The sequence below is a fragment of the Rhodamnia argentea genome, chromosome 7, assembly GCF_020921035.1.
Source record: "Rhodamnia argentea isolate NSW1041297 chromosome 7, ASM2092103v1, whole genome shotgun sequence".
NCBI classification, from domain to species: domain Eukaryota; kingdom Viridiplantae; phylum Streptophyta; class Magnoliopsida; order Myrtales; family Myrtaceae; genus Rhodamnia; species Rhodamnia argentea.
Genome location: NC_063156.1, coordinates 3,109,142 through 3,126,325, shown reverse-complemented (window position 1 = coordinate 3,126,325; position 17,184 = coordinate 3,109,142). Strand labels below are relative to the sequence as shown.

Here is a 17,184-nt window from a genome sequence, read left to right as displayed (position 1 = left end):
CTCCTTTTCCTTTTTCCTTTTTCCTTTTTCCTTTTTTTTGGGGGGCGTGGGGTTTACTTTATGATTCGCGCGTGGCTGGAGTTCCTATCAAGTGCGCTAACATGAGAACATGTTTTTTTTCTTTTTTTCTTTTCCTTTTTTGTTAAACATAAGAACGTGAATTGCGTGTGAAATGACTAAGAAACAGATATATCTTTTTTTTTTAAAAAAAGAAGAAGAAGAAGAAACAGATATATGAAAAAGAAGAATAGTCGCATTTCAAGTGCATAATTATTGCAATGCAATATATATAAAAAAACCATTTTTATCGATAATGTTGGTCAAGTATTTTTAGTAATTTTTTGCATCGAGCAATCTGATCGTTACGTCGAGAAATTTCGTATTTATATGAATGCATTCCGAAAAGGTAGGCCTCTTTGTGTGAGTTTTCTTTCTCGTGATTTCTTTAGAGATCGATCGTGTTCCCCTTTTACATTCTTCTTCTTTGGGAGCAAGACTCTAAAACTTAAAAAAAATAAGCAACGGAAGGAAAATCAAGTCTTTTTTTTCTCTATCTTTTCGCTTTGCAAATCCGTAAAGAGGGGGGGAGGCTTGATGAAAAAGTCTTGAGCGAGTAAAGAGAGAAAAGACTCTCGGACACCCGAGCTCTTTTCGAGGGGAAAAAAAAAGGGTACGTCGAATCTTAACATCTCGAAAGACGAAATTTCGCAAGATGCGAGGGATTATTCCCGATCGTCGTCATTATGATTCATCCTTCATTTAAGGATGGGAAACCATTATGTATGGTAACAAATCCTCTTGAAAATGGGTGAGGTTGAAATCTTGCTTGGATTTTTTCTTTTTTTGTTCGAAAGATTTTTTTTTTTACTTTTTACATAAATATGGAAAAGAGAGCGATATGGGTTGAGCTCTATATTTTGCCTTTCACAGCTGGCATTACCCCCTTTTTTTGCCCTTTCTATTAAAATGAAAGAAAAGAATATTCGTTTTATTCTTCTTTTATTAATTAATTAATTTTTTTTTGGAGAAGAAGCGGGGATGGGGAGCGGCGGATATTCTGCGCGAAAGCCTGGCGGGATGCCCAACAGCCAATCACAAGCCGCCACGTAGCTCTCTGGGAAACCGATAACTTCGGCCCCACGCTCTCGTTCTTGCTCACGCCTTCCTCGAGATGACGTGGAATTTTAGTTTGTTTTTACCAAATTGCCACGCCAGAAACGTGGTTTACCAACCCTCTTTACACAAAAAAAAAGGAAAAAGAAACAAAGAAAAATCATATGTATTAGCTATAAGGAAGCTCCTGACGTGTTGCTCGCACATGAAAGACCCATGTGATAAAAATGCAATTATCAAAGTGGACTTTACAGGCGGGGCCTTCTTACTTCGTGGACGGTGGAAATGATCGGTTCTCAGACAGGTGAATTTCATTTCCTGACATCTGAAATCTTTCCTTTTAAAACTGGTTATCAGTTTTTGGGCCGATGATCTGTTTTTCTCTTGTTTCATTTTTTACGAGCCGACAAAGGCGAGTCGGAACGGAACAGGATTGCGAGACTTAAACGAGCGAGAGAGAAATCGATCGGTTTCTATGGCGATCCGATTTCGATTTCCGAGCAGGATCGACCCGGCTGCACGTCCTCGTAAGGTAACGGAGCTCCGGCTGAGACGCGCGAATCGGGCGTGTTTATAAATGAGTCAAGAGGGGATTGGGTTAACATTAATGCGGGTCAAAAGCAATTAATCCCAGAGATGGATTTTTGCATTTGATGCTGCCAGATGACTCCTTGGCCGTAATTGGTGAATGACATGTCTTACATAGTTTGACTTTGCTTCTTCTAATTTCATGGGTCTCTGAAGTTGACATCACGAGCACCATGTCAAATCGATTTTCACGCTCGAAAGGAGCATTTTTCAAGAGATGGGGTTCTGATTAGTGCGCCTTTTGCGTCACCGGGTCTTTTGATTAAAACGCTTTGAGAAGCGGATTCTCTGTGTTCATTTGATTGGCACTGATCGTTTTCCGAAAGGGTCACTTACCGGCTGAGATAACTATGTAGTATACGCGAAAACGCAAAAAAAAAAAAAAAAAAAAAAGTCTTGTTTAACGTGACCAACAACATCAGACGGGGGCACCGGAAGAAATGGCGAAATACAGAGCGAAAGCATGGGATATGACATGAAGGGCCGTTACGGATCAACACATTCTCCTCCTTCTTTAGTGAGATGATATGATCAAACGCCTGAACCAAGGTTTACCTAAGTTAAATGGAATCTCTATCGCCCCTTTCGAAAAGAAATTGGTATGAGACTATCGTTTTGTTTTTTGCTAGAACTTATTGACATAACTAGATGAGGGTATGTAGTGTCAACATGTGACGACTCGATGCGACGAGGGCGGAGAGTGGTCACCGTGGCCAGAAAGCTTGGACGAAGAGTAGCTCCTAGCGTGCTTCTAGGATGGTGAAGGGGATATGAATGAATCGAATCATGTACCGAATAAGAGAAGAGCAATTTTGGAATATACATGTGAAAGTTGGAATTAAGTTACAGAGGCGCCTTTTGACGTAACGGCAATGATTAGCTTTGGAACTCCAACGTTAAGTGTGTTGAGATTAGAGCAATTCCATACAGCCCCAACTAACATGTTGATATAAGAGCAAGAGAATCGGGGGCCGGCAGTGGTCTCCTAAGAAGGTGTTCATCTGTACGTCAAAGGATAAAATAATGAGACTCGATATAGAATGGGCCAAAGTGGATGATATCGTAGTGAGTTAAATCCAGCGGCTCTCGCGGGGCATGAAAAGGCAAAACAAGAAAATAATCCCTTGTATTTCTCTTTAAGGGCGACTAATGCGACAGGCAACAACGGAACCGGATGCGGAAAGAAATAGAGAAATGCAGAGTGAAAACGCGGGACATGATATGATGGGCTGTCATGGATTAACATGTTCTTCGAGGCAAATCAATTCTTTGGCATGGGAAAGAATATTTAAGTTGGTCTATCTCGGGAGCCCGATTCTGCCTCGCTAGCAGGAAAACATTTATATAATAAGGCGCGCCATTACATGGAAAACGGACAGGGCTACAGGAACTAATATTCTTTTATGCGGTTCGAATGCATCTACAGCGTGACCCTACGGGGTCCTAATCCTATCAACAATAGGACATGCAAGAAACGTGAACATCAATCCCTGTCCCCGTGACGAACCAAACGAGCCGACCCGACGCTTAACGAGCACGTAGTTTACAAGTCTACATTGGACGGAGCGCAGATCATCAGAACACGCCCAAAAAAAAAAAAAAAGTAGAGATAGCGAGGGAGAGGGGTTCTTATATAAAATGATCACCATAAAGCACACGACATCTTCTTTTTTTTTGTTTTTGTTTTTTATAAGCTTTTATGGCTAAACTATTAGCGCATGATATCGTATTTTACACAGCCATAGGCTAGATTAGCTTTGAGCATTCCCCTCCAACTTTCTCTCCTCTTTCACCTTTGACAAGTCCGGCAAGTCGTCGAAATATTTATGACTAAACTGACAAGTCGTCCAAATGATTTTAACTAAATTGTTAAAATTGAAAATTTTAAGACTAAATTATCAGGCCCGCCAAAGATTTAAGACTTTTTGAACAATTAAAGCTTTCGGCATTTTGGTTGTTGGCTACCACATGAAAAGCACAAAACTAAGCACCCATTGATGATTGGGATATGCCTGTGGATTCTACATCTCCTGCGTAGAAAATAGCGTCCCGTGCGACTTTGTAATCAAGGGCCGTGTTCGTTTCCGCAATCTTGAAACTTAGCATAGCAAGAAAAAATGACTAGTCATGGACTCATGGGCCGTAGTCATCGCTCAACTAAATAGAAGTTTGCTGCAACACAATGCTTCCACTTCAGCGATTAGATGATGTCGGTTTAAGCATTTCTTGCAAAACGTGATTCAGACTATAATTGTCATTATCAGCTACAGTGCTGTCAGAAGCCAGCTGCCATAACTGAACAACCCAATTAATCAAAGGGAAAATGGAAGAAACGAGCTCCGATAGCTGCTTCAAAGAATATAATTACCTGCTGCAACCGTGTTAAAAGGAAATGTTACTGTTGAAGTCCCATTTCTACAAGGCAAGAAAGATTGCATACAGCAGCCAGCGATACAACATATGACTATCTACAAATCAATGCCAAAATAACACTAAAACAAGAAGCTTCCAATGCATGCATTGGTCACTCCCGACATTTCTCAGCCCATTGGCATTTATGGGTACCGGAAATGACTGGCCATAGTCATTCAGGCGTGTCTAACAAGAGCAGTATTCAAGAAAGCTTTAGGGATCCTTTTTGGGACGATGAAAGCTTTATCGTATGTTATTTTGCATTGGAAAGTAAAACATTAGACATTGGGTATCCATAGCAGTCGGATATCTCCTCCCCAATCTGGCGAGTTATTGTACTTGGATCCTTCCACCCATGTTATCGTCACGATAGTGCTGTAAAGCCTCATTTATGTTCCTCAGAGCCTTATCGTACGATATAAAACCCATGAACCAGAATTCATAACCATCCCGCGTAACGACCTGGATGTACTTTTCGGAAGGATTCAACCTGTTTGAAGAAGGACTAACAGCGCTCAACTGATCCAGCAACAGAACCACCTAGACAGTCAATCAGGATGAAGCACTTTAAAAACTGATGGTTGGAGAGTGAAGCTCAGCAGAGCTCGACAAACTTTTCCCACAGTACGTTTCACTACATTCGGATGCTTCATGCTTAGATAAGAAAAGAATGACAAAAAAAAAAAAAAATGATCCAAGGTTCAGTGAAGTAATACAGTCGATGAGTAAAATGAAGGTTCTTTCCAGCAAAGGTTCGCCCAAGAGGGGAAACGATAATAATAACTCAGGGTAGTCACGAGAGGGGAAATGACAATAATAACTCAGACTACGAATTTTGTAATGCATCACAAACTGATCATGAATCCGACAAAGGCGCAGTGCTTAACAATTTGAAATGGCAATCCAGATTAAATGCAATTGCAGGAAGATTGGAACAGGTTACCTTGTAATACATCCACTGTTGCTGCCCTGAGGGAGAGTATTGGCAAAGAGGGTTATCACTACAGAAGGCCAGTCTCTTGTTTGACAAATACAGTGTCCCAATGACAGGCCCGGTGGAAGTGGATAGATAGCAAGCATACGCCTTCAGGAGCTTCTCTCCTGGCAGTATCTCAAACGTATGGTGAAATACCTTTTCATGTCCCCCCTCAGTGAGCACTTTTGTCCCCTGAGCAAGTCGAGCCATTGCTGCGTCTGTGATGCTGGGGCTAGTTCTAACTGTTTCAACACAAACATAGCACAATTACCAATTAGTCTAGGTCAGGCAAGAGTAGGGAGTTCTTGACATCACACTTCAATCTATTACAAACCGTGAGGAGACAAGAATCAAAGAGATTATGGGCTTTGTCTCTCACAAATAAACTAAAATCGGACAAAAGGCCAGAGCCAAGCTTATCCAACTGCTGCGGTGCTTCCTCTTACAGGACAAAAGCTAATTTTTCTTTTTTACACAGAAAAGATGTAGGGCAAGAGATAATAAACTATCTAGTCCAATGTTCAGTCCCGCAAAGAACCCAAGGGGTCCTGATAGCCTCAGAATATGATGGAATACTAGCCATGTGCTCCATGGAAGTACCCTGTTACTTATTCGGCAATTTGTTATAGATCAAATTGACATAGATTGCCGAAAGAACAAGCACCGAAGATCGCACTGCACATTAAAGTTGAGTCTCCTCTAGATAAATAATCATGGGACTTGATCCACTCAACTGCTGATTGACGAATTATATGCACAGTATATAAAAGCATGTATCGTTGTTCCTATGGTAGTTGCAAAATAAGCCAATGACTGATGTTTGAAATGAATTCCAAAGAAACAGGACCGCAACGTTGTGAGGCCACCATGCTCAACAAACGACGTCAACTAAGAGCAAAGAGCCAAACTGTTTGGACTGAATAATTACTTCGTTAGCATTCATAGATTGCAGAAACAGAGAAGAAATATATGCAAGCAAGCAATCTTTCTGCGTCTCCACTTGTAAATCCAAAACGTTTCTATCAGATTATATTGACATGTTTACCGAGAGAAAAAGTGTATAGGAAACTCACGGTGATGCCAGACATTGTCCGCGAGCGACTCTGCTTTTCGCGTGGCATCTTCGAACCTCTTCCCACACCGGTTCAACGCGTCGCATATCTTGTTCATCGGCCCTGCAAACACCAGCAAAGCGTCGGCCTCATCAACACCATCCTGAAAGCCTAATCATCAACCATAACAAAACTACAGACGCGAAAAATACGCCCTCGATAGACTCACTCCTGCCAGACGGCGCGGAACCATTCGCCGGAGCGACGTGGACGTACGGGTTCTCGCCGCCGCTTTGGTTGAGGTTGACGAAGCCGGAGGCCGAGCCGCTCGGGGTGGCATTCAAGTAGCCGGAGTGAGAGCTCGCGGGGCGAGCCTCGCCGGCGACCCACGTGGCGGCGTGCTGGTTGGCGGGATGCGCCCGCGGCTCCACCGGCGTCCCCACCACGCACGTGCCGCGCCGCGCCGCCTCCGGTTCGCCTCCGCCGCTCATCGCCTTCTTCTTCACGCAAGTGTCGATTGGGACTGCGACTCGAGAAGCTATCGCCCAAGAAAAGAGAATGGTGATGGAATCTAGAAAAGACGAGAGAGATCTCGATAAGATCACGAGAGAGACCGCTGAACAAGAATCAGAATCAGAATGTGATGAGCCTTTTTTGGTTCACTGGGTTCGGGTCTAGAAGCGACCTCCCTCGCTAAAGCAAAGAGACGAGCGGAAGGAAGCAATAGCGAGGCGACATTTGCGTCCAAGGACACGACCTTTCTATTATTTCGGATTTGGTCCCCTAACCTTTTTGTTATATCGTATCCGGCCAAGTAAAAAGCAGTGAAATCGTAAAAATGATGCGACTCACCGTTCGATTCTCTTTCCTCACTCCTTAAATAAAAAGTGCATGAATGTCATTTTTAAAAATGACAAAATTAAATTCACAGCAATATTTACATGAAAATCGTATGATGATTGGGCTTCTCGTTAAGGAGCCAATTGGAAAAAGTCAACCTTAAAACCTCAGAAATTAAATCAATAAAACTTGTAATATCTCACATTCATTATCAAAATGGGATTTTGTGGGCCCTTGCCTGTTCGTGGTTCGTTCAAAGAGGGATATATTGCTTAATAATGATTGTAGGAAGTATTTGGGCAAAAGGACATTAAAAGCGCCCAAATTTACCTACTCCGCTCACTTCAATATCAAAATTTTTTGTTGACTCACTTCATTACCAAATTAGAAGAAAAACTTTCCTTTTTTGTCACTTTTTTTTTAAAAATCTTTTAGCCTAATGATTTTCAATATATATTTTAATTTCGAATGTTTTTTTTACTATTGATTGGATCCTTCAATGAGTCATGTAGACTTAATTTATTAATAACAAATACCACATATGATTTTTTTACTAAGCAGATCGGAGTTGCCACTTAAGTGGTCGTTTTTTAAGATAAAATTTGCACTTAAGTGATCGTTTTTTAAAAAAAAAGTTGGCACTTAAGTGAGCCGAAATTTATCTTTGGCATGACACGATGCTGAAAACTGAATTTGACAATACTCATCTGCATCGCGGATGAATTTAAAATCTAGTATAATACTCAAGTCTAGTTTTAACAAGAATGACATATATCTTCCTTGCTAATTAAGTTTCCTGCAGACGCCATAGCTTAGATAGTGAATCTGAAACGCAAAACTTATATCATTCTCAAGTGCACATTTACCACTTAATTTCTTAGCAACCCAATTAAAGAAATAATAATGTAATTAAACTCATTTATTACTGGTATTAACGGAAGAATCATCTTCTGATGTCTCCCACTAGTCGTTGATTTAGTTTTAAACTAATTTTCGATGGCATAAAAAGGTTAATGAGAGTCTCCACCATCTATTGTGTAGGTGTATGTGTCGCATTCCCCCACCCCTCCTTAATTCCTCTAAACCGAAGTTGTTTATCATCTGTTCGAAGATCTTATGATCTCTACATCCATCATTTTTCGACATTAATCGAAGCATAATTGGTGCGCAACAAAGCCATGCGTATATAGCGATTGGAGAGCCATGAAGCTACGCGAATCGCAGGCTGCGTGCTAATTAGTTTTGAAGTAAAGACTACGAAACCCGAACTTGCTCCGAAAGTCCAAAGTATGATTAATGATATCTTTAATATGATAACAGTAAACATAGTCATTTAATATGATAACGGTAAACATATACAATCCGTGGTAATGAAAGGGGGAGGTACGCATAAAACATCATTCAATACGTGTCTATGCTTGTGTAATGTTAGTACTGGAATGCAAAGGATGAGAATCTTCTTAAGTTATTGCACTAGCTGTTGAAGTGGAACTAGTCACTTGGGCATTGTCAGTCCAAGTTCCATCCTCCCTTGTTGATTATTCTGCTGGACAAAAGAGTGGCTTCGGAGGCATTCGTAGGTCATCTACTTCTCCTTCCAGCATTTCCAGGACTTTATACATCGAAGGACGATTGCTCGGATTCAATTGAATGCACCAAAGAGCAATTATTATCATCTTCTTTACAAGACTCCCATCCTCCTGGCTAACTTGCTCCCCCGGAACGTCCAATCCTTCACTGATTCGGTCATGAACCCATAAAGGAAAGTAAATCCGGCTCGAATACTCTGCTTCTGCATCCAGATTCTTCCTTCCACTGGCCATTTCCATTAACAATTTGCCGAAACCGTAAACATCGGCTTTGTAGGAGATGCCCCCGAGATTCCCGTAGACCAGCTCTGGAGCCATGTATCCGAAAGTTCCTCTTGCGGCAGTCATAGATACGGTGTTGTGGTTCGTGGGATACAGTTTGGCAAGCCCAAAGTCAGAAATTTTTGGGTTGAAATCCCTATCGAGAAGAATGTTGTGAGGCTTAATATCAAAGTGTAGAATTTGCATGTCGCATCCTCGATGAAGATACTCAATCCCTCTAGCCACTTCAAGAGCAATCCTGTACACTTCGTTGCAATCAAGGGTAGTCACTTGTCCTCGTGAAAAAATGCGCTTATCCAAAGACCCATTGTGCATGAAATCGTAAACAAGAGCTTGTTTCGAGCCCTCGAAGCAAAACCCAATAAGTCCAACCACATTAACATGGTGAATTCTTCCGATGGTAGCCACTTCGCCGATGAAGTCCCGCCCGTTCGCTTTCCCCTTCTTCAGAATCTTCACAGCCACCTCGCGGCCGCTCCGGAGTCTTCCTTTGAAAACGGAACCGTATCCTCCCTCGCCTAGCTTGTCCTTGAGATTGCCCGTGATTTTCTTGATGTATGAGTAAGAGTACCGTATTGGCAAGAAGTTATTGTTGGACTGCAAAAATTCTTCAACATTTTGATCCATTGCTAAGTGCCTTCTCCTCCATTTGCGTATTAGCAACATCATCACACATGGGGCTCCCACGATGAACTTCACAACAATGAATGGCACTGTAATTTGGGGAAAGCACAAGAAAATTGTGGGTACGTTATTAATCTAATAACCAGTTTTTGGGTGTGTTAAATGTGTGCATTTAGTAATGTTACCGATGCCACAGAGCGAAATCATCAGCATAAGCTCGCCGACAAAGAAGAGGAGGTAATCGATAACTTTTCCTGCAAAAGAGACTGAATCCTCAGCGAATTAAGGAAACATACAACACTTATTTAGAGCATACTCAAGCAATGATATCCGTTCAATCCACTGAGATTGACTGGTGGAATTCGCAATCATAAGACTGATTGACTTTGTTGAACATGAAATGAGGCACTTGTTAAGGAAACATATAATGGGAAAATTGTCCAACCACTAATAAATCATACAGTTATAAATTTTTCAATTTTGTTAATTTAGTCCTAAATTTCTCGGATAAATTTCAATGTAGTCCTCCCAACCATTATCCTCGAAAACCATTAACGTGGCGGTTTGCCACGTAGGACAACCGAGGATAACTAAACCGTCAGCAGCATCCAGCAAAAATTGATTGAAATGATTACATTTACAATTCAACACAAATCTGACCAAAAAAAAAAAAAAAATTCACACAAAGGTTTAATCCTAAAACATTGGGCAATATATTGCAGATGGAACCTCTTTGGACTGAATATTTAAGTGGATAGCATTATAATATATTGCAGAAACAGAGAAGTATTATATATGCAAACGTCGATAGCTTTCTAATAAATCTCATGTTTAGATCAAATTTAGCAGATTTTGATCAGATAATTTTTTGTTATAATTTTTTTTTTTTTGAGAAAACAGAACAAAGTCAGAAGTTCTTACCGCACTGAATTTGGCGCTTGCTGTTGATGTCCCAATCATAATGGCCTTTGCAATGCACCTTACCCACAATTGGAATCCAGGAAAGCTCAAATCCATAAACCATCTGTACATGGATTTGCGCATAGGACCGAAGATTATTGCCATCGACCCACCAAGGTATCATTGCCATAAGCTCTATAGTGCATGCAGTTTCCACGTTCGAGACATTCGCATCGACCATGGCATATATTCGCCTTCTTGCCCTAGAAAAATTCGAAAGTTTGACCTCATCAATGCATGACGAAAAGTCAATGTAAAGCTGAGAATCAACGGCCTGCGTGCAGTTCACGATCGAGATGGTCTTGGATAACTCTCGACCATAGAACATGGACGACTTGTAGTCACAAGCACTATACAGATCTTGGTAGCTGAAGTTGCCGCACGACAAGGAGCGGCGAGGAAGAGACGAACAATTGCCCTTTCTCATCCCTACATCGGCAACCCTGATCGTGTAGTTGGTATGGTCGATGTGCCGTACGTAGTACTCACCCGAATACAAACTCAAAACGGTCCGATTATTTAAGCAGGATAGCTCATACTTAGAGTCGCCGCAGATCTTCGGATCGCCCTTCAGCCGAAACGGAAAGCTTATGTTCGTGACCTCGCCGCAAGAGCTGGTGCACTGATTATTCTCTGTGGCGATGCTAAGTGACTGATGTAGAACAAGAAAGAGGAAAAGGAGGAGAAAATGATCTTTGGTCATTGGTCATTCAATGGGAGAGAAGTGAACACGAATGAAGTAAGAAATTTAAGTGTTTAGTGTTGAGTATGTAAATAGAAAGATAGGTAAAGGTTAGAGAAGAAGAAATCTCTCAAACTACAAACTCTTTGTGTGGATGTGAGTGATTTGGGGTGTGCCGACCACAACATGGGACGTGTGAGAGAAGGAAGAGATTGGGATTGGTCGGCGGAAAAGTCAAGGTCGGTCAACGTAGGAGGCAAGCACAAAGGGAGACTTTATGCACGGCCACCAATCTAAAGTTTCAATCGACCTTGACTTGGGCCACCCCGGCACAGCTGCACCGCGACCTCAGACCCAACCTTGCCCCGCCCCGGCGGCTATGGGGTGGGACAAGAAGGGTGGATTAGGAGATTGAAATTTGACAATTTGAAATGAGAGCCGAAAAGATCATGTTAATTCATCTTTCAATGAATTACGCCCTTTCCGATAAAAAGAAAATAATCAAGGGTTTGGCATTGAGACGTGGAATGAGAGAGATAAAGATGCCCTGTTTCTTTCTCGAAATAATGACGAGAGAAGGCAAAAGTGGGACGCATCAGACACGGAAAAGCTGTGCGAATGGTCGCTGAGAAGTCAACAGTCCAATTGACTTTGGCCCGTCATGCAAGGTGATCGACTTGACTTTACATGTGGCCGAAGACTCGCGGGATGCATTCGGTCTGAACATACCTTCCTTTTTCATCCTGAAGGTGGTAAAAAAAAATCTTATAAAAAATAATGACTTTTCCAATCTCTATTCCTTATTAATACAAATCTCAAGTTTCCAAATTTTGAAATTGCATATTCGGATGTAATATGATTCATGCCTTTTTCTTACGTACCGGTACAATGCCATGTGGTTAAGTTGTGATTGGAGGGCTCTTTAGAGCGATAATGAGGAAATGAGATATATTTAATTCAGAAAATAATCATGAAGGAAACAATGCGATTATTTTCACAGCCAGAGGGCTCAAAGGAAGAAACAAAATGTCAACAAGCCAAATTGTGTGGTTTTTGTAGTCAAATCATTGGCACATAGTACTTGCTCGATAATAAATCTAAGACAGTGCGATTATTTTCACGGACTAACTCGTAAGCTTCTTGGAGCACCTTTTAGTCGAAAAGGATAACTTATATTGGTAACATTGCCACATGAGGTGAATTTCCCGCATCGATACTACCAATGTGGAAGCATAACTACTAATAAAGATAAGTTGTTTTAGCATCGCAATGTTTGTTGCATGCACTTGCAAGTCACGAATTGAATCGGATCAGAAAGCTAGCATAAACAAAGGAGCGATGATATAGTTACTGCCAATTGTTTTAAAAGTCTAAGTTATTATATGAATGAGTTGGGAGGTAAATAGAGATCCGGAAAGATTTAAAGTGAGATTTTGTGAGATCACTACTAATTACTTCGATAATTTAAACTGCTTCGATAGTTTAAATTGTTAAATGAAAATATAATTTAATATTAATTATTTCACCGATGAGTTGGTCAATCTCACATAGACGAATAAATCTCCAAACTGCTACTACTTGTGCATTATTGTGAATTGAATGACTTGGGGGTGGGCCTAATAAATATGATTGACGTATGATTGAAGAAGTCGAGTGTGGGACTCGACAGCCGATGAGTCAAAGTCGATCGACGTGCGTAGAGGAGCACCAGAGAATCGGAAGAAAAAACAAAAAGATCATGCATTGCGAACCATCCTGGAAAAGCTCGTAAAAGAATAATTTGGGAAGCTGCCAAACAGGTGCCATCGTCATCGACTACGAATATGATGGGCCAAAATTCAAAGGATGGAGATTATATAAATGATTTTTTTTTTTTGGGGGTAAAGATTATATAAATGATCTTTGAACTTTGATATAATGTATAATGTCGCCCTTAAACTTTTAATTTATTCAATATGATCTCCGAACTTTATTTTAACTTGCAATATCGTTCCTAAACTTTCAACCTTTTCAATGCATTCGCTGAACTTTTAGTACATATTCAATCTACTCCTTAAACTAGATAAAAATATACGATATTCACCCTAAACTTGAATTAATGGAAGGGCAATATTAAATAAAATGGACGGCATTGAACAAATTAATAGTTTAAAAACGACAATGCACATTGGTGATGAGCGTGAACTATCGAAAGGGGTATTTTTCCTCGTACCGTGCTTCGCAAGTTGGAATAAGAGATGACAATGATTGGTTCTTTATTTGGGAGATTTACTTTTGGCATTGTTTAGTTGTTTGATTCCCATAAAATTGGATTTGTCAAAGAATGAAAATTCAATTCCTAAATTTTCCATTTAGAAGAAAGGGATTTAGATCGCCTAACATTGGGGTTTCCATGACATGCTTACCATTACTCAAATCAGGCCGTTCAAATAAAAAAGGATGACCAAAAATGGTTCAAGTCATTTGTTGAGGGAGAGGGAACAAAATTTGGGTGGGAATTTTTTTGGGATTTGAAAAAATTTGAATCCCAACCCTCTCTCAAATCAGGCTGTCCATTTTCATTTGGATGGCCTGATTTAAGTAATGGTAAACATATCATGGAAACCCCAATGTTAGGCAATCTGGATTCGGAAGAAAGACTACGGTAGGAGCTGGAACACTTCGCATAATAGGATTTCTTTTTGAAAAATTATGGCAGTAAATTACCTAGCAACCTTTGATAAAATTCCAATATCATCATAATTATACTCCATCACCACCAAAGTCATGGAATAGTCTAAGTCACTTACCTCTTGCTATCATTGACTATGAGGAGGGGAAGGGTTAATTCTAGTCCCCAACACCCGAGATCCCACCTCAACTCAAGACCTCGAGGCCGGCCAGGAAGCTCCGATGCCCGAAATTGAGACCCTAGTGATAGGGTTTCGGGATTGTCAAACGCAGCGGAATATAAGTCTAAACCAAAACCCTAGACAGGATCTATGCGTATATTGAAATCAATCGAAGTTCAAGGCGTACCTTTTGCGGATCGAAGTTAAATTGACGAGCGGTTGTGTGCGGATTAGCGCCCCAAGTGTTGCGCCTCTACCGGTATCCATACACGCGAATTGAAGTCTCCAACGATCCAAGTGCTAGCTTACGGATCTTGGAACTTCTCCTCCTTGATCTTCTTGATCTCCGAGACTCTCTCAAAGATCTAACAACAGAGAATGGCTCTCTGCGTTTTTTATTCTCATCCACCTCTCTAGGGTTTTTCCACGTCTTTATATACGCGTCAATATTTACGCGCAATAAAAGAAGTGGGGCCGGGCGGCTCGGGTCCGCCAAACCGTCTATCTCCAATCGTGTGTTTCATCGTTATCTCATAACACGCACGATCGCGTAGATATTTAGAATAAGAGAATAAATTAAAATATACTTCTTAAGTAGATCAAGGCACAGAGAAAATATAAACTCAGTTCGCTATTGTGTGCGACCCCGTAGGTTCACTAGACATTAGCAGTGTGCCCAAAACCCTTTTGGCCCACAAGTCATAAGCGGTCTCTAACAACACATTATGACTACCTAAGTATAGTGAATGTCGTTTTTCGACACAACCTAATCCACAACTAATGTTAGAGCATCAACGTTGATTAGTTCCTAGGGCAGACCGCTAACACCTAGTGCCTATGCTTGGCACGCCGAAGACCGAGATCGGGACGGAGACTCGATGGGTTGAGCACACGATAGTTGGGCTGAACTAGGGACTCCAGCTCCAAAGCCCGAGACCTCAAGGATTAGACTCTTGTGCCTAGGCCTTGAACAAACACACGAGGCCTAGAGGCATGTGGTTCTAAATCAAAGTGTTAAAACAGCCGAAACCACTAAAACTGAATACAATTATGCCCAATGGGATTACTAGGAATGAGATTTTGTCGGTGGATTACTCCTCACTAAAGCCAAATCGAACTTAAAGTTCTCTTGAGGTCCACTTAGCATCAACCGGAAATATATCAAAATAGGACATTTGTGTTGACATGAAAGATATCAACTATTGGTGCTCCTAGGTCCCGGAGGCAATAGAGCGGTACGGCGGTACATATCCCACTTTTGGCCGTAATTTTCATAAAACTTACCTTAATTTTGCGTGGAATTATCGTAAAGTTCGTGGCATTTGTAGGTACTAAATTAACTTTATGAGATGCAATTTTACCCATAATGGTCGTAACTTGCTTACACTTGCAAATTTTTTATGGGTTGTAATTTACTTGTAATAGTCATTGACAATGAAACTTAAAAAGAAAAACTTCTATCATCTTTAAGAGTACATTTTCCACTCAATAACCTTAGCAGCCTAGTAAAAGAAATAAGAATTTAACTATCCAATCTAATGATGTTATTAATGGAGATATCATCTTTTGATGTGTCCTGCTATTCTCCGACTTAAAATTTTATCTAATTTTCGAAGGAACAAAAGGTCAATAAAAGTCTTCAAGATTTATTATCTAGATAATTGTCTCGCACTGTCCCTTCTTTAAACCGAAGTTGTTTTTTTTTTTATTATATCTCCCTCCTTTCTCTCCATCTGTCATTTTTATTAGTAGTGAGAATTGGTGTGCCGTGAACCGACACTTAGATAGCGACCACTAGAGTGCCAGCAAGTCATGCGTAGCGCGGATTGTGTGCTAGTTAGTATTTTAAGCAGAGACTCCAAACCCCAAACGCGCTCGTCATATGTTTTTGTGAGTGTTTTGATGGGTCATGATTAGGACACAATCTAATGATGGCCATGGCTGGGGAGGTACCCATAAAACATTATTAATACGATCTGTTTCTATTTTCCTCAAATGTTACGGGTAGAAATAGTATGAAAATGGGTCTATGCTTGTGTAATACTAGTAATACTATACTCAAGATGAGAATCTTCATAAGTTATTACATTAATTAATGAAGTGGGTATAGTATCTTTGCCTTCTGTCCAAGTTCCATCATCCCTTGTCGGCACTTCCGGTGGATAAAATAGTGGCTTGGGAGGTATTTGTAGATCATCTGCTACTTTGTCAAGCATTTCCATGACTTAAAGCCTTGAAGGGCGATCGCTAGGATTCAATTGAATGCACCAAAGAGCAACTATCATCATCTTCTTTACTATTCTCCTATGCTCCTCACTAACTTCTTCCATCGGAATGTCCAATTCTTCACGAAGTTGGTCATACACCCATAAAGGAAAGTAAATTCGACCGGAACACTCTGTATTTGTGTCCACATTTTTTCTTCGACTAGCCATTTCCATCAACAATTTGCCGAGTGAGAGTTAGAATGAGCAGCATGAGTGAGCATGAATATGAGTGATATATATATATATATATATATATTGTCATATTCAATAGAATGAGGTGTTAGGAGTTACATCGGGACTTCTAATTCCTCCAAACATTGTCTGAAATATATATATATATATATATATATATATATATTTTGCAGTGTCCTGCCACCTTATGGTTGAAAGTAAGAGTTTAATTGGGCTTTTAATTTCTCCAAGAACTACTTCTAAACACCTCGAGCCGACAGCATTGAGGACGGCGCTCAAATTGGTAGGGGAGAATGACACGTGATCCCATGCTCGAGAAGAACCTCAAGACTTGTTTTGTCTTGGACCTCTGGGGCTTGCTTAAGGTTTTCTACCATTTTCTAGAATATTCTAGGAGCGGGCGAGACGGTAACTGTCATGTGTTCCGGAATCTTCTTATTTATTGTCTGTAGTTAGGTAGATTGGAAGACGCTATCTGAGCTATTAGATCAAATATAGATCAACGGTTGTAATCTGAGACCATCTACTATATAAAGGGGTGCCCTTCTCTTCATATGAAACAAGACACTTTGTCTTTTCTCAGTTGTGGTCGGAGAGGAGAAGGCATCGCCCACCTACACATACATTGCCTCAAGGCCAAGGCCAACAGGAACCTGAAGTTTGTCATGGAAGGTGTTTGGCTGGTTATGCTTGTCTCCAATAACAACTAAACAAAACAAGAGACTCTTGACAGCTTTGGCTTGTCGGAGTATTTCCGAGTAAGTGATTTGAAGATC

The 17,184-nt window shown here is 40.7% G+C and overlaps 4 protein-coding genes across 5 annotated transcripts in view; all 4 read right to left on the bottom strand.

Annotated features, from left to right (window-relative positions):
- LOC125315875 (rust resistance kinase Lr10-like) overlaps positions 1-17,184 on the bottom strand; it is a 61,488-nt gene that overhangs the window by 11,695 nt on the left and 32,609 nt on the right. Inside the window, exon 2 of the mRNA XM_048281969.1 lies at positions 10,131-10,147. The gene's annotated coding sequence lies outside the window, so the exon portion shown is untranslated. The remainder of the gene's footprint in view (positions 1-10,130; positions 10,148-17,184) is intronic.
- On the bottom strand, positions 4,081-6,791 carry LOC115732903 (GEM-like protein 2). Of its 2 annotated transcripts, none has more exons than XM_048281973.1 (4): positions 6,370-6,791; positions 6,163-6,257; positions 5,057-5,331; positions 4,081-4,653 (listed from the first exon to the last, which is right to left on the bottom strand). In XM_048281973.1, exons 1-4 carry the CDS (start codon positions 6,630-6,632, stop codon positions 4,444-4,446), a joined length of 843 nt encoding a protein of 280 aa, XP_048137930.1. In that variant the 5' UTR covers positions 6,633-6,791; the 3' UTR covers positions 4,081-4,443. The 2 variants fall into 2 exon arrangements, with proteins under 2 accessions (XP_048137930.1, XP_048137929.1); XM_048281972.1 differs by having other exon boundaries at positions 6,163-6,264; positions 6,371-6,791.
- On the bottom strand, positions 8,347-10,028 carry LOC115732902 (rust resistance kinase Lr10-like). Its single transcript, XM_048281867.1, has 3 exons — positions 10,010-10,028; positions 9,662-9,730; positions 8,347-9,565 (listed from the first exon to the last, which is right to left on the bottom strand). Exons 1-3 carry the CDS (start codon positions 10,026-10,028, stop codon positions 8,520-8,522), a joined length of 1,134 nt encoding a protein of 377 aa, XP_048137824.1. The 3' UTR covers positions 8,347-8,519.
- LOC125315847 (LEAF RUST 10 DISEASE-RESISTANCE LOCUS RECEPTOR-LIKE PROTEIN KINASE-like 2.7) lies at positions 10,384-11,139 on the bottom strand. The gene has a single exon (XM_048281839.1). It carries the CDS (start codon positions 11,137-11,139, stop codon positions 10,384-10,386), a length of 756 nt encoding a protein of 251 aa, XP_048137796.1.

What these genes read in the sequence shown, in the direction of transcription:
- LOC115732903 (XM_048281972.1), bottom strand. Translation starts at nt 6,632, where the DNA reads ATGAGCGGCGGAGGCGAACCGGAGGCGGCGCGGCGCGGCACGTGCGTG. An exon ending in TTCCGCGCCGTCTGGCAGGA is followed by an intron (nt 6,265 to 6,370) that starts GTGAGTCTATCG and finishes TGGTGTTTGCAG; the next exon opens with GGCCGATGAACAAGATATGC. An exon ending in GGACAATGTCTGGCATCACC is followed by an intron (nt 5,332 to 6,162) that starts GTGAGTTTCCTA and finishes GTGTTGAAACAG; the next exon opens with TTAGAACTAGCCCCAGCATC.
- LOC115732902 (XM_048281867.1), bottom strand. An exon ending in GATTTCGCTCTGTGGCATCG is followed by an intron (nt 9,566 to 9,661) that starts GTAACATTACTA and finishes CCCAAATTACAG; the next exon opens with TGCCATTCATTGTTGTGAAG.
- LOC125315847 (XM_048281839.1), bottom strand. Translation starts at nt 11,139, where the DNA reads ATGACCAAAGATCATTTTCTCCTCCTTTTCCTCTTTCTTGTTCTACAT.